Consider the following 13,395-nt stretch of genomic DNA (forward strand, 5'->3'; position numbering starts at 1 on the left):
CGGGTAGTTGCAAGCAAGAGCATCTCCTGTAATAAGCCTAGAAACAGTGATGATCTCGACAGCACATTCAAGTCATTGTGAGAGTCCGGCAAACCAAAGAATAAATGATATATCCAAAGATCCTTCATTGCAACTGCCTCAAGAATGATCGTTGGATCGTTGCAATGGCCTTTGTACTGACCCTTCCACCCCGCAGGACAATTCTTCCATGTCCAGTGCATACAGTCAAGTGATCCAAACATCCCTGACCATCCTTTTGCTTCACTCTCTATCATCAGCATCTGGGTGTCTTCCTCGTTGGGTGCTCTTAAGTACGCAGGTCCAAAAACATCGCACAACTTTAGTAAACCTTCGAACGGCCTCCAAGATTGTGTCTTCACAAATGTGGAATAGTCGTCAACGGCATCGTCCAAACACCCATATGCCAAGACTCGAACAGCCGCAATGCACTTCATCAGAGGGCTTACACTTAACTCTCCACTTGCATTTCTCTAGAGCTTGAATGAGTCATCATACCTCTCAACGGTTTTTGCAATGGTCAGAAAAAGACTTGTGTGCATCTGAAAGCGCCGGCAAAATTACTTATCCGGATAGGTTGGCTTTGGATCAAAGCGGTCTCTCATGGTCTTGGCATGACCCTCCGCTCTATCACGGTTGATGTGTACGCGGTCAAACCGTGATTCTCTCCTAGGCCACCGAACATCATCATTGAAAGTCATGCCTAAAATGGTTTCAAAGTCATCGTCACCTTCTTCCTCTTCGAATGACGATGAGCCCTCGAAGACTATCTCCCTCAACCTCTGCATCTACAATTCAAACGGATCAGTTCAAAGAAACGAACAAAAAAACTCACCTAGGAAAACCATCGAACACTTGCGGTGCGGTGGTGGTGCACCGGCCGGCAGTGCCGTTTAGACCAAACCAGCGGGCAGTGACGCGTGCAAATGACCTACAGCGGTGTGCAAGTAAGGTCAGATGCGGCGGCCAACAGAAAATGAAGAAGATTTAAATCAATCCGACGAATCGGCTATGGCAACGGCGGCACTGTTTCACGTTCATTTCGGTGAAGGCGAAGGGGGACGAACGGGCTCGATGACGGGCAGAAGGGCGGCGGGGGGCAAGGAAGGTAACGAGTTAGCGGCGGGGCCGGCAGGCGGTCACATGAGGTGCACCGACGTAGAGGCAGTGGCGGAGGCGAGACCAGGGAGAGGTTCAACTTTTACTTCGAGCCGCAGCGGCCGAGTATATTTAGGAGAGGGAGTGGCACCGGAGGGTAATAATTCCTCAACTAGGCGTTTTAGGGTATCGGTAAGGTACGCGTTAAAAAATTAAACCAACTTTTTAATGCTCTAAGAGCATCCACAACTGGACTCCTCAAACCATCCCCCAGACACCTGTGAACGTGCTCGATTGGTGACCGGACAGGAAAGAGAATGAAAAATGTGACCCAACAGGACCCTTCGTATCATCCATATATGTCTGAGTTGTTCGCAAACCCTCATAACCATCTCAAATATGGGGAGGATATGAGGGCTCGCGGGCACGCCCGGACTTTCCGACACGTAGGATGCAGCCCCACCCTGGACCATATTTTCTCTTTCTTTATTCATTCTTTTATTTTTCTCTCTTCATCATGTACAAATGACCGGACATATGAGAAGAAAAATGAGGAGTGTTGATATGGACCGAACCTCTTGGTGAGATCCGACCTGTTGTTGCGGCCCGATCTTTCACGGTACTCCACCTCTAGCAGCAATAGCCTCTCGCCCGCGCACGCAATGTACACGAATTAGAGGGTTTGAACCTTGCGGCTCAGCACGAGAGAAACAATCCGAACGACGGCACCTCACGCGCAAAACAATTTCCTCGCAGAAATCACAACAAAGAGGTTTTCTAAAGCTACCTCAAAAACTTGATACGGGCATCTACCCTCGAAAACATATCTGTCTATTTCATAAAATATAACCTCCTTTTACAAGAGCGCTCAAGGACTATATATACTAGTATAGCTAACTTGCCTGAGAAGTTTGACCGTGTAAAATCTTCTCTACGTCTCTAACTGTCGACCTAACAACTAAGAAAAGAAATATGATCACGTGCTTTATTTTAGCAGGTAACCAGTACAGATTAAATACCAAAATAACTAAACACAATTTATTTGGTGGCCCCCATCTGATATCTCTCACGCAAAGTAATTTCCACCATTGAAACCTGTTGACGTACGCATCTTGCTCCGGCGGTCTTGATCGTGAGAAATAGTAGCTAATTAGGATTCTTTGATTAGTCTCATTAAAAAATATCTCTTGTACATGTATAGCCGGTCCAAGTTCTGGACGTGACAACTCAAAGAAACAGCCAAATTCCTGCTCACCTTGATCAAACGTACATGCCTGGGACTTCCTCTCTTCCTTTGCTAATACTGTAGCATCTACTAGTATTTCATATTTTGGCACAACACCAACTATTGACTCTGCTTTAATCCTCTCTTGATCAGGACGCCACATATTTTGTAAAGCATCATCTTGCGTACAAATACTGTCCAAAGCTTTGTCTGCCTCATTATCTTCACTCAACTGAAAATAATTAGGAGCGTAAATATTTCGTCTTATTGATTTCTTGACATCACTAGCATCACCCATGTCCGTATCATCCTCTCCTCCTTGAAACGAAACCGTCCTCGGTTTCAAGTCAATCTCTTCACCAATAGCAGATGGAGCGATGACCAGAAAATTTTCAGGAGCTTCAACCTTCTTCTTTACTTTTGATGCAGTTTGAGCAATATCCCGCTTCTTCCGATCAGCCATATCGTTCTCCGATGTGTATGAATCAAGTGGTATGTATTTTTTCCCACGTACAAAAGAAAATTCTCCAACAGAATGATATGTCAATTGTCTTTTATCCGTCCATGGTTTTCCTAGCATTACCGAACATGTATGCATGTGCATAGGAAGCACATCACACATGACTAGATCACCATATCCACATAAACTGAACTGTACCTCGACGCGATGCACAATCTTGACAAACTGATCCTTCCACCAAAGCTCATATGGTTCTGGATGTTCTGCCAAAGGCAGGTTCAAAGCATCAACCATAGTCTGACTCACCAAATTCATACTGGAATAGCAATTTATCAACGTTGCACAACTCGCCGTCTCGACGAGCACACGCGTGAAGCATTGGTACCAAGGCAAGGCACGCAATGGATCCTTCTCCATCGACATCATCATTTGTGAGCTACAATCTTTCCTCATGATAAAAAAGTTTCAATAGTGACTCGAAGAAGAAAATTGTACCGTGAACAACCTTTGCTCTGAATACCACTTGATATGGACCGAACCTCTTGGTGAGATCCGACCTGTTGTTGCGGCCCGATCTTTCACGGTACTCCACCTCTAGCAGCAATAGCCTCTCGCCCGCGCACGCAATGTACACGAATTAGAGGGTTTGAACCTTGCGGCTCAGCACGAGAGAAACAATCCGAACGACGGCACCTCACGCGCAAAACAATTTCCTCGCAGAAATCGCAACAAAGAGGTTTTCTAAAGCTACCTCAAAAACTTGATACGGGCATCTACCCTCGAAAACATATCTGTCTATTTCATAAAATATAACCTCCTTTTACAAGAGCGCTCAAGGACTATATATACTAGTATAGCTAACTTGCCTGAGAAGTTTGACCGTGTAAAATCTTCTCTACGTCTCTAACTGTCGACCTAACAACTAAGAAAAGAAATATGATCACGTGCTTTATTTTAGCAGGTAACCAGTACAGATTAAATACCAAAATAACTAAACACAATTTATTTGGTGGCCCCCATCTGATATCTCTCACGCAAAGTAATTTCCACCATTGAAACCTGTTGACGTACGCATCTTGCTCCGGCGGTCTTGATCGTGAGAAATAGTAGCTAATTAGGATTCTTTGATTAGTCTCATTAAAAAATATCTCTTGTACATACATAGCCGGTCCAAGTTCTGGACGTGACAACCCAAAGAAACAGCCAAATTCCTGCTCACCTTGATCAAACGTACATGCCTGGGACTTCCTCTCTTCCTTTGCTAATACTGTAGCATCTACTAGTATTTCATATTTTGGCACAACACCAACTATTGACTCTGCTTTAATCCTCTCTTGATCAGGACGCCACATATTTTGTAAAGCATCATCTTGCGTACAAATACTGTCCAAAGCTTTGTCTGCCTCATTATCTTCACTCAACTGAAAATAATTAGGAGCGTAAATATTTCGTCTTATTGATTTCTTGACATCACTAGCATCACCCATGTCCGTATCAAGTGTAGTTGCACTGACGGATAAATAAGGATTTAAAATGGCCATTTCGGTCATTGACCGGACGCGTCCGCGAGCGTTTAAGGGGTCATATTTGCTTTTCCCGGCTATAGATGCTCTGACCCGTATAGAGGATGGGTGAGAAATGCCCTTAGCGCATCCGCAGCCAACCCCGCCGCGATGGACGACGACGCCATCTAGCCTTGTTTTCACCTGGAGCCGTCCAATGCGGCAGTCGGTAGACTGGACTCCGAGACCGAGAGTGGGCACGTACGCGCGTCGTACCGCTCTAATCCGAACAGAGCCAAGCAAGCAGGATTTCATCGGGGCGTGCCGTGGGCGGCGTGGCATTCGGTGGTCGCGCCCCCAGCAAAACAACAAAGCCATCGTCGCCACCCCCCTCCCTCCTCTCCTTCCAGGTGGCCGCGCGCCCAATATCCTCCCTGCTCCTTGCTCCTTGCTCGGTTATCTGCCTCTTGACCCCGAGCCTTCTTCCTCCTCTCCCCTCCCTCGCGCCACCGCTCCACCATACTGTGCACGCGCGGGCTTGACTAGCCCAGGCCTCTCTCCCCATCCCGGAGTTCCATCCGTGTCGGTCCATGGGGAGGCCGAGCTGCGCGGCGGCTGCGCTGCTGCTCGCTTGCCTCAGTTTCAGTCTTGGCACCTGCAGCTCCGATGCTCAGCGAGGTACGTCCTGCCTCTGCTGCTGCTGAAGAACTATTGCTGCTATTTGATTCCTGTGTGTGTGTCTGTGTTATAAGAGCAAACTTCTTCCCTTCTTTTGGTTAATTTTTCGCCACTTGCTTGTTTTTGTCTCTTTAAAGTTGAGATATATAGTGATGGTAATACGAACCCTCTCACTGTAGGATGGGTGAACAACCGGGAGGAAGATGCACGCCCCGCAGACCGGTGAGACCTCTCTCACGATGCCTCTCATGTTCGGTGCAGGAACGCTCTGGATTTCAGTGTCACTGGGAGAGAATAGAGTGTAAAATCTCGTGAAAGCCATTATCGTAGTAGCATGAAATATTTCTTTGCCTAGGCAGAGTAGCTTAGAACCTTGTTCATCTGCATCATCTGCATGTCTCCTCATCGCAACATTCCACTCTTCATTTTAAATTCGCAAGGAAAACGATTAAAAAAACAATTAAAATACTGCAAAAACATTCTTGGCGCCCATCTTCTTAGATTGCATTGCATGGATAAACACCAATAAGATTTGGGAATGGCGTGTCGGCTGTCAGAGATGGACAGCTGAACCACCGAGCAACCCCGGTTGGTGCATGTCCCTTGTCCAATTGTTCTTCACCGCTTCTGCTCACCCCCATCTGCCGACTCCAATCATTGGCAGGCGGGTAGTCCAAGAGGTACACATCCGAGAAGCTCTGCCACAACCAACCAGGTACAGGTCCAAGCAGTCCACAACGTTCCCGCAGTGGCCACCCTGGCCATGGGCACCGGCACCGACGCCGACGACGAGTTCTCCGCCGTTGCAGGGTGCTGGATCCCCGTCAAGCGCCCCCGCACCGTCGCCGGAAGTCGCCAAGCCTCTGGCGGTGCCGCCTCGGGATGTCGAGAAGCCTGCGCACAGCATCACGGTGCCACCGACGCCAGCGACGGTGGCCCACGGCGCTGCGGCGGTCGGAGAAACGTCGACTGAGGCGGCGGGGCATGCTCCTACCAGGCGGCGTATCTATGTCATCGCCGGAGCAGGAGCTTCCCTCCTTGTGGCCATTTCAGCGGCACTGTTCGTCCTGTGCTACCGGTCCAATAAGGTGGTCACCGTCAGGCCGTGGGCCACCGGCCTCAGCGGGCAGCTGCAGAAAGCGTTCGTGACAGGTTAAGCTCGCCCCCTGAAAACTGTGCCAAGTTTCCATCTGTACTGCTACGTGGCTCCCTTCTTTTCTTGGAGGTGATTGGGGGTTGGCTGCAGGCGTGCCGGCGCTCAAGAGGTCGGAGCTCCAGGCGGCCTGCGAAGATTTCAGCAACGTCATCGGCTGCCTGTCGGATTACATGATGTACAAGGGGACGCTGTCGAGCGGCGTCGAGATCGCCGTCATATCGACGACGAAGAAGTCCGGCAAGGAGTGGTCCAAGCACTGCGAAACACAGTTCAGGAAAAAGGTGGCTGCAAAGCTAGGATGAAACTGAACAAATTAGATACTGCTTATTACCCTGAAAATAATAAACTTACTAATAATGGACAATGTGCGGTTTCAGATAACAAGCCTGTCCAGAGTTAACCACAAGAACTTTGTGAACCTGCTGGGCTACTGCCAGGAAGAGCAGCCATTCACAAGGATGATGGTGTTCGAGTATGCTCCCAACGGCACTCTCTTCGACCATCTCCATGGTAAAACTAATCCAGTTCCATCCATAAGAGACGATGATTTTCATGAGCTGCAGAAGATTGACTAACGGTGTTGTTGCTTGCTGTGCAGTGAGGGAAGACGGCCACCTGGACTGGCCGACCCGGCTGCGGGTGGCGGTGGGGATCGCCTACTGCCTGGAGCACATGCACCAGCTGAGCCCGCCGGAGATCCTGAAGACGCTCGACACGTCCACCGTGTACCTGACCGACGATTTCGCGGCCAAGATCGCAGACGTCTTCTTCTGCTCCGATGACGCCTCGTCGACAAGGGCGGAGATGGCGAGCCTGCAGTCCCTCCTGGCGCTGTCCGACAGGGAGAGCGTCGTGTACAGCTACGGCATGGTGCTGCTGGAGATCATGTCCGGCAGGTTCACGGCGTCGGCCGGCGGCCTGCTGGAGGGCTGGGCGGCGAGCTTCCTCCGTGGGGAGAGGCAGCTGAGGGACGTGATGGACCCTGACCTGAGCTGGAACGCGCCCCTCCATGCCGAGACCGTCAACAGGCTGGACGGTGTGATTCGGTCCTGTACCGACCGGGAGGCGAGGCGGCGACCCGCCATGGCAGAGGTGGCGAGGCGGCTGAGGGAGATCACGGCCATGCCGCCGGACGCCGCCACCCCCAAGGTGTCGCCCCTGTGGTGGGCGGAGCTGGAGATCATCTCCACCGAGGCCACCTGAAGATGGCACTGGAGCTGCACCCTGATGGAGCATAGCATACAGGTTTGCTACAGTGAGTTCGTACGCGAACAGTTGGAATCGCAGTGCGTATGTGTATTTGGACGAAATAAAGACCACCTTCTACAGTTTCTCCAGATTTTGTAACCAGACCACCTGAGTGCAGCGGCTGCATACTGCAACTCGCACGACACCCTGCAGAAGAGACATTTTCTCCAGCAAAATCTTCGAGCGACAAATTCCTTGGAACAGATAAAGAATAACTTACCAGCGGAGACGATCGATAAGAACAATGTACCACCAAGCAGCAACATAGCATGGATGCAAGTAGGCAACACAAACGAGTAGAATACAATAATAAGTTTAGCTGTTCAAGACGTCCAATGACCATAAACCCCACTGCCGTCGAATGTGACGCATAACGACTTGACAGACTGAAAATAATAAACCACCACACAAGACATCTACGACAATGTTCCTACGACTGACTGACACTATACTTTGGTACCCTTCTGTTCATCTGAGCCAAACGGGGTATGGCGCAGCAACAAAACCAAACATCCACCATAACAGACGACGCAAGATAATTTCTCGTCTAGGAAACTATCGCTTGGTTTATCATCCCCTGGGTCCATGACGCCGTCTCCCTGACTTCATCATCCAGATCGAGGCACTCCCTCAAGAACTCAACATGGAAGAGGTGGCTCTTGAACAGATCCTTTGAGATTGGCCCAAGTGTGTCCGCAAGATCCCCCAGGACAGCAACTGCAGCTTTTGTCACGCTCTCATCCCTGGAAGTAAACACATGCATATATATAATGTTTAGGAAGAGAACCAATCACCCATGTAATGTAACAAAAGAAGAAAGGCAATAGAAATGACATCAACCTGCTCCGATCTTTGTAGACAGCTTCAGTGAACTGCAATAGATGGCCTGCATAAGGTATCATCAGCTGAGCTTTTGCACCCTTTATGCCCTGTAGTATGCCAGAGTATGCCTCAAATATTCCCCGTCTGAGCTGGTTACCATAATCAACCATATCCTCATCATTTTGATCCAAAACAACAAGAAGCTCAGCTGCCCCTTGAAGCATTGGCATAGCATACGGCAGGTATTTCTCAAAATTCTCACCGATGGCAAGAGCAATGTCTCCAAAGCATGAGAAAATCGGAGGCTTGACAGACCTGTTGAGCTGTGAGTTTGAGAGATCCTTGAGAAGCACAGTCATGATCCCATCACAGAAGGGCAAAATTTTATCTTCCAAGGCACGGCAAATATCACCCACCACCCCTACAGAGATGGAGCATACTTGGTATTCTTCATAATTCTGCAAGCCTGCCTCAAGGTACTTGAAAAACTCAGGCATGTATTTCACAAAATCTGGACCTGTGGCGTAAGCAAGAGCACCAATGGCAAGCATTGCTTCTTCATGTACAGTAGCACTGTGGCAGGCAAAGACGCGGAGAAACAGAAGCATCAGCTGATCAGCAGTCTGTGCAATTATGGACTTCGCATCTGAGCTGCTCAGTTTCTGGATAATGACCTGCAGTACACCACACAGCAAAGCCTGCAGATCGCTTTGCTTCTCCTTGTCGCCTGATGAAAATATTTGGTGATCAAATGTCAGGTTCAATCTTCTCATGATCTCCTGCAATAGCTGGCCTATAATGCTTGAAGTTTCAGGTATGTTACTGACTCTTACAATCTCATTCAGCGCTTCATAAGCAGATGCACGAAGCCTCACATGGGTCATATCACCACGATCCGCAGCAGTAAGGAGTGCAGCAATAACATTAGGAAGATAAGGTGTAAGCAAAGATGAGGCCGGCTCTGCATCTTCATAACCTTGGGCAAGAAAATATATGGCTCCACAGACTTTCTCAGCCACATTTGGAACATCTTTGCTACTCTCTAGCAACACAGCCATGATACGAGGAAGGTTTGCATTTGATATGATTGGATTAGTACTGCATGGAGAATGCAAAAGCTCAAATACCCGTCCAAGAGTCCATGCAGTGGTGTCTTTTACCTGGCTGTTTGGATCATTCATTGTATTGAGCAAGAAATCAAGTCCGGCCTGTACCAAGGGAGCAAGTTTCTCAAGGGATGGGCCATCAAGGATAGAACCAAATGCAAAAGTGGCTGCCTCACGACAACGCCAGTCTGGCTTTGTGATGTTAGCTTCCACAAATGGCATCACAAGAGGGACAATTGCATCACCGACAGTTCTAGCAATGAGTCCAAGGCATGTTCCGCCACTCATGGAAATGTTCCAAGCATTATCATCTTGCTCTTGATCTTCCTCTTGCTTCAACAGAGTTTCTAGCAGCATTGGAACAAGTGAAGGGAGGGCCTTCTCAATGAAGCGATAATTTACAGTTGAGTTAGCATCATCAGATCCCTCATATTCCTCTTGGAGTTCAATCTCTTCCTCACAAATAGTACTCCAGAACTCAACAGCCTGCAGTGCAACTGGTTCCTCATCTCCTTTGACAGCATTAGCTGTCAGGTTGAATATGGTTTGCATATAAGGATCTAAGTGCACATAATATGTGGATGCAATTGCCACAAGGCATTCAAAGGCTGCCTGTCTGATCTCCACTTCCTTAGATACAGCAGTATCACATATTACCTTCATTATAAAGGTCCTCTCCATCTCATTTGCAAAGTTGCTCTCAGCAAAGTCAAGAGCATTATACAGAGCTTTAACTGCTGCAAGACGGACTTCAGAGCTTAGCTCTGTCTGGTTCATCCCCTGAACCACAGCAGTCAGAACAGCGTTCACTTGATCCTGCTCCAAGTGCTCAGGAGGAATCTCCTCACACACATACCCCAATGCTTCTAGAGTTGCTTGCTTTAGTGGCGCAGAGGCCCCAGGCTGTGTCATGTTGCTCAATAATTTGGCAATGAGGTCTTGCCATTCCCGACGGGGTATCTCAATGGATGCAATCTTTGCAATGACTTGTGATGATGTCTGCCGTGCATCACCCACCGAAGATCCTAGTGTTATCAGCAATGACTCCTTAATCTGCAATTTGATTGACGGATCCAAGCTGACCCATTGCTGAATCAGCAGCTCCTTCTTTGCAGAATCCTTTGCGTCCAGTGAATTCTTAAGGATAATACCAGCAAGTCTTCTAGATTCTGGTGGTCTTTCATCATTTGATAACTCCACTGACAAGGATAGGAGGAAGTTGGGAAGATTCTGCTCCTGGAACTGCTTGATGTTGCCTTCTGCTGCTGAGCGAAGGTTGCCATCTGGAGACTGAGCAGCTAGCAGAATCTGAGTGATATCCATGACTGTTGCACCTGCCCTGGCAAATATTGAAAGACCAGATTGTATCAGTTAGCCAGACAAATATGGGAGGAACAGACTGTGTCAGTCAGCAACATTTAAGGATAAAGCATCTAAGTACAAATACAAATTAAAACAAAATAGCACTTGTGAGCTGTCCTAGACCTACAGGCTACTGAGCAGTTTCACGTAGCTTAGTGTTCTTCCACAAGTAAAATTAAGAAAGGCTTGAGAACCACATAATGCAGTTACATGGTTAATCAAAAAATAGTTTTGCTAAAATACAGTTGCAGGATGCAAAAACATCTACCACAAATGAAACAACGCATTCATAAGATAGTTACCGTTACTTCAGTACATAGATACTGTTTATCTCTATCAGTGAGACATATTTCTTAGTTAAACAGTTACAAAGGATCCGACCATGAGTTAAGTTTATTTGATTAAGGAGTCAAGCTAAAGAGGCTAAACACCGCCACAATAACTAGGTATTCATGAGGCAACTGCACACTACATCACCAGGGCTGATTGACAAAAAGGAAACCATATGAAGATGTTCTACAGCCAGATAAATTATGATGACTGTGACTAATGCTACCACATGCATGGACAATTAGGAAATAAGAACACAAAGTTACAGTAGGGTAATATATGCCTACACTACCAGGACCTTGAACATGCCAAATCAAATTGTACTAATCAACAGCGCTAGATCAATTCATAGTAATCCACGGCGAGCTAAGCTATACAAATACGCTGGTCGAACCAACTTGGACACAGTATACGATGCATCTGTAGGATGGCCAACTGGCCTACCACTACCAGGTTAAAGCTCCGATGCGTATATAGGCGGCTTACAATAATAAATAAATAAAACGACTACTAGCCCATACGGCTGGTTCCGCCGCCGGCTCACCACCGGATGCTGCTTCCCGCCGACACCGCGCGCTTAACCGGCGGTGAGACGGATAGACAGGGTGAGGTGGAGGAAGGGGGGACCTGATTGGATACGGCGGAGACTGCCGGGGTAGGCGGCTAGGGTTAGGGATTGGGGACTAGTCCGAGAGAGATCGGGGAAAGAGAAAGCGGAAGGAAACAGGTTGAAACCAATCGAGGAAGCGGGAGAGCTTACCAGAAGAACGAATCTGCCGGGGGATGCTCCGCGCTCGCTTGCTCGCTCGCTCGGCCGCCTCTCCCAGACAAATGGAAGAGGACTGCGGAGGAGGGAAGGAGGGGAATATAGGCAGCGCCGGCGGCTAGGGTTTAGAGGCGGGATTCTGGGTTTTGGGGGTGGGCCTTTGGGGGGACGCGTGGTTTAGTACTAGTGGACGCGCTCGATCCAACGGCCCACGCGACTCCCGCCCGGGCCCGACAGGCTTGCTCGATGATCGGACGGTCGACTGGGTGTTCTGTTTTCTGTTCTCGTCACGGCGAAGGAACGGTGTCCTGTTTTCCTTGCCTTGGTGAAAAATGGCAATGGCTTTTTACTTTTTGGATTGGAGGACTTTTTCTTTGCGGGTATCGATTGGAGGGCTTGATTCGTGTGATGAGAAACACCTGATTATCGGACGACAGGCTTGCTCCATGATCGGACTGGCAACCGGGTGTTTTTTTTTGGTTTTTTAACTGAGTACAGACTCAAACGCTCGTATACATGCGCATGCACTCATCCCTATGAATGTATACATGCACATCCTACCTTTATGAGCACCTCCGAGAAACTGAACTGGCATATCATGATGAGATTTTACAAGGTCACTGTAGGCATCTTGTAGTCGACGGAAACGTCTCCTCCCGCTAAACGCGCATCGCCGGAAATCCTGAAATAAATCCAGAATAAATACGACCAAGACTTAAGCACTGGTGGGCTGGAAATACCACTGTCCTTCTAACCATCCAACCACCGTTGGTTCGCTTTTGTTTTTTGTTCTTAGGGCACAAAAAATGGGTTATGTTTTCTGTTTGCTTAGAAGAAGAAAATGAAAAGGAGGATGACCCCCGGCCTATGCATCTGGAAAATGCATGCAGCCACTTTATTAATTGTTCATAAAGACCTTACAAAGTAATATATCAATGTGTTTGAAGCCGCCATCTTGGCAACATCTATCGCTACTCCTATCCATTGATGAAGGGGTGCAGAAAGTGTGAGTCGAATACCGAGGCCTCTCACCTAGGTCTAACATTTAAAGCCGGAGGCTCCAACCAAACCACATGCCAAGTCTGGGGCACAAACGGTCCGGCGCACTCTCATCGGTCGTCGTCGTCGTCTTCCATCTATCCATCTTCAGAGCAGATACTAACGCATCGACTTTGCCTTAACACCTTGTTTTTTTCTTTTTGATGCTATCCAAATAGGGTTTAAGAAACGTATCCATTATAGTGTTCTTTTTAATCTACTTCCAGATTGATGAGGTCTGAGAGATTGCTGCTCAATTTCCTGTTACAAGTCATGACCTTGTTCACACACTTGTCAAAGCGACTCCATTCCCATGGATTATCGATGTGATTAGCTAAGGCCGTGTTGTCGACACCATCATGGCGTCAGACAACACATCCTCCCTACGCGCGTCCATCGTCACATATTCGTCGTCGAGGCTCTGTCGCGTCACGCCGCCGAGACTCCACGTCCTCGATGCGTCACATGGAATGCCGCTCCATCGCATATGTCGTCCACTGGTCCGTCGAGCCTATGCATACCTCCAAGAGTGACGCCCCCAAGAGGGATACGGCATAAGAGCGCCGCCGTCATCCGATCGACCGAT

The 13,395-nt window shown here is 48.3% G+C and overlaps 2 protein-coding genes across 3 annotated transcripts; one reads left to right on the top strand and one right to left on the bottom strand.

Annotated features, from left to right (window-relative positions):
- Positions 1-4,649: 4,649 nt before the first annotated feature.
- On the top strand, positions 4,650-7,480 carry LOC119340065 (probable inactive receptor-like protein kinase At3g56050). Its single transcript, XM_037611981.1, has 6 exons — positions 4,650-4,981; positions 5,161-5,203; positions 5,646-6,133; positions 6,228-6,418; positions 6,515-6,647; positions 6,736-7,480. Exons 1-6 carry the CDS (start codon positions 4,894-4,896, stop codon positions 7,338-7,340), a joined length of 1,548 nt encoding a protein of 515 aa, XP_037467878.1. The 5' UTR covers positions 4,650-4,893; the 3' UTR covers positions 7,341-7,480.
- Positions 7,481-7,632: 152 nt separating this feature from the next.
- Positions 7,633-11,907, bottom strand: LOC119340049 (importin subunit beta-1-like). 2 transcript variants are annotated; one of them, XM_037611970.1, is made up of 3 exons: positions 11,766-11,907; positions 8,226-10,647; positions 7,633-8,128 (listed from the first exon to the last, which is right to left on the bottom strand). In XM_037611970.1, exons 2-3 carry the CDS (start codon positions 10,634-10,636, stop codon positions 7,933-7,935), a joined length of 2,607 nt encoding a protein of 868 aa, XP_037467867.1. In that variant the 5' UTR covers positions 10,637-10,647; positions 11,766-11,907; the 3' UTR covers positions 7,633-7,932. The 2 variants fall into 2 exon arrangements, with proteins under 2 accessions (XP_037467867.1, XP_037467860.1); XM_037611963.1 differs by having other exon boundaries at positions 8,226-10,652.
- Positions 11,908-13,395: the final 1,488 nt, after the last annotated feature.

Source organism: Triticum dicoccoides, chromosome 1B (assembly GCF_002162155.2).
Source record: "Triticum dicoccoides isolate Atlit2015 ecotype Zavitan chromosome 1B, WEW_v2.0, whole genome shotgun sequence".
NCBI lineage: Eukaryota > Viridiplantae > Streptophyta > Magnoliopsida > Poales > Poaceae > Triticum > Triticum dicoccoides.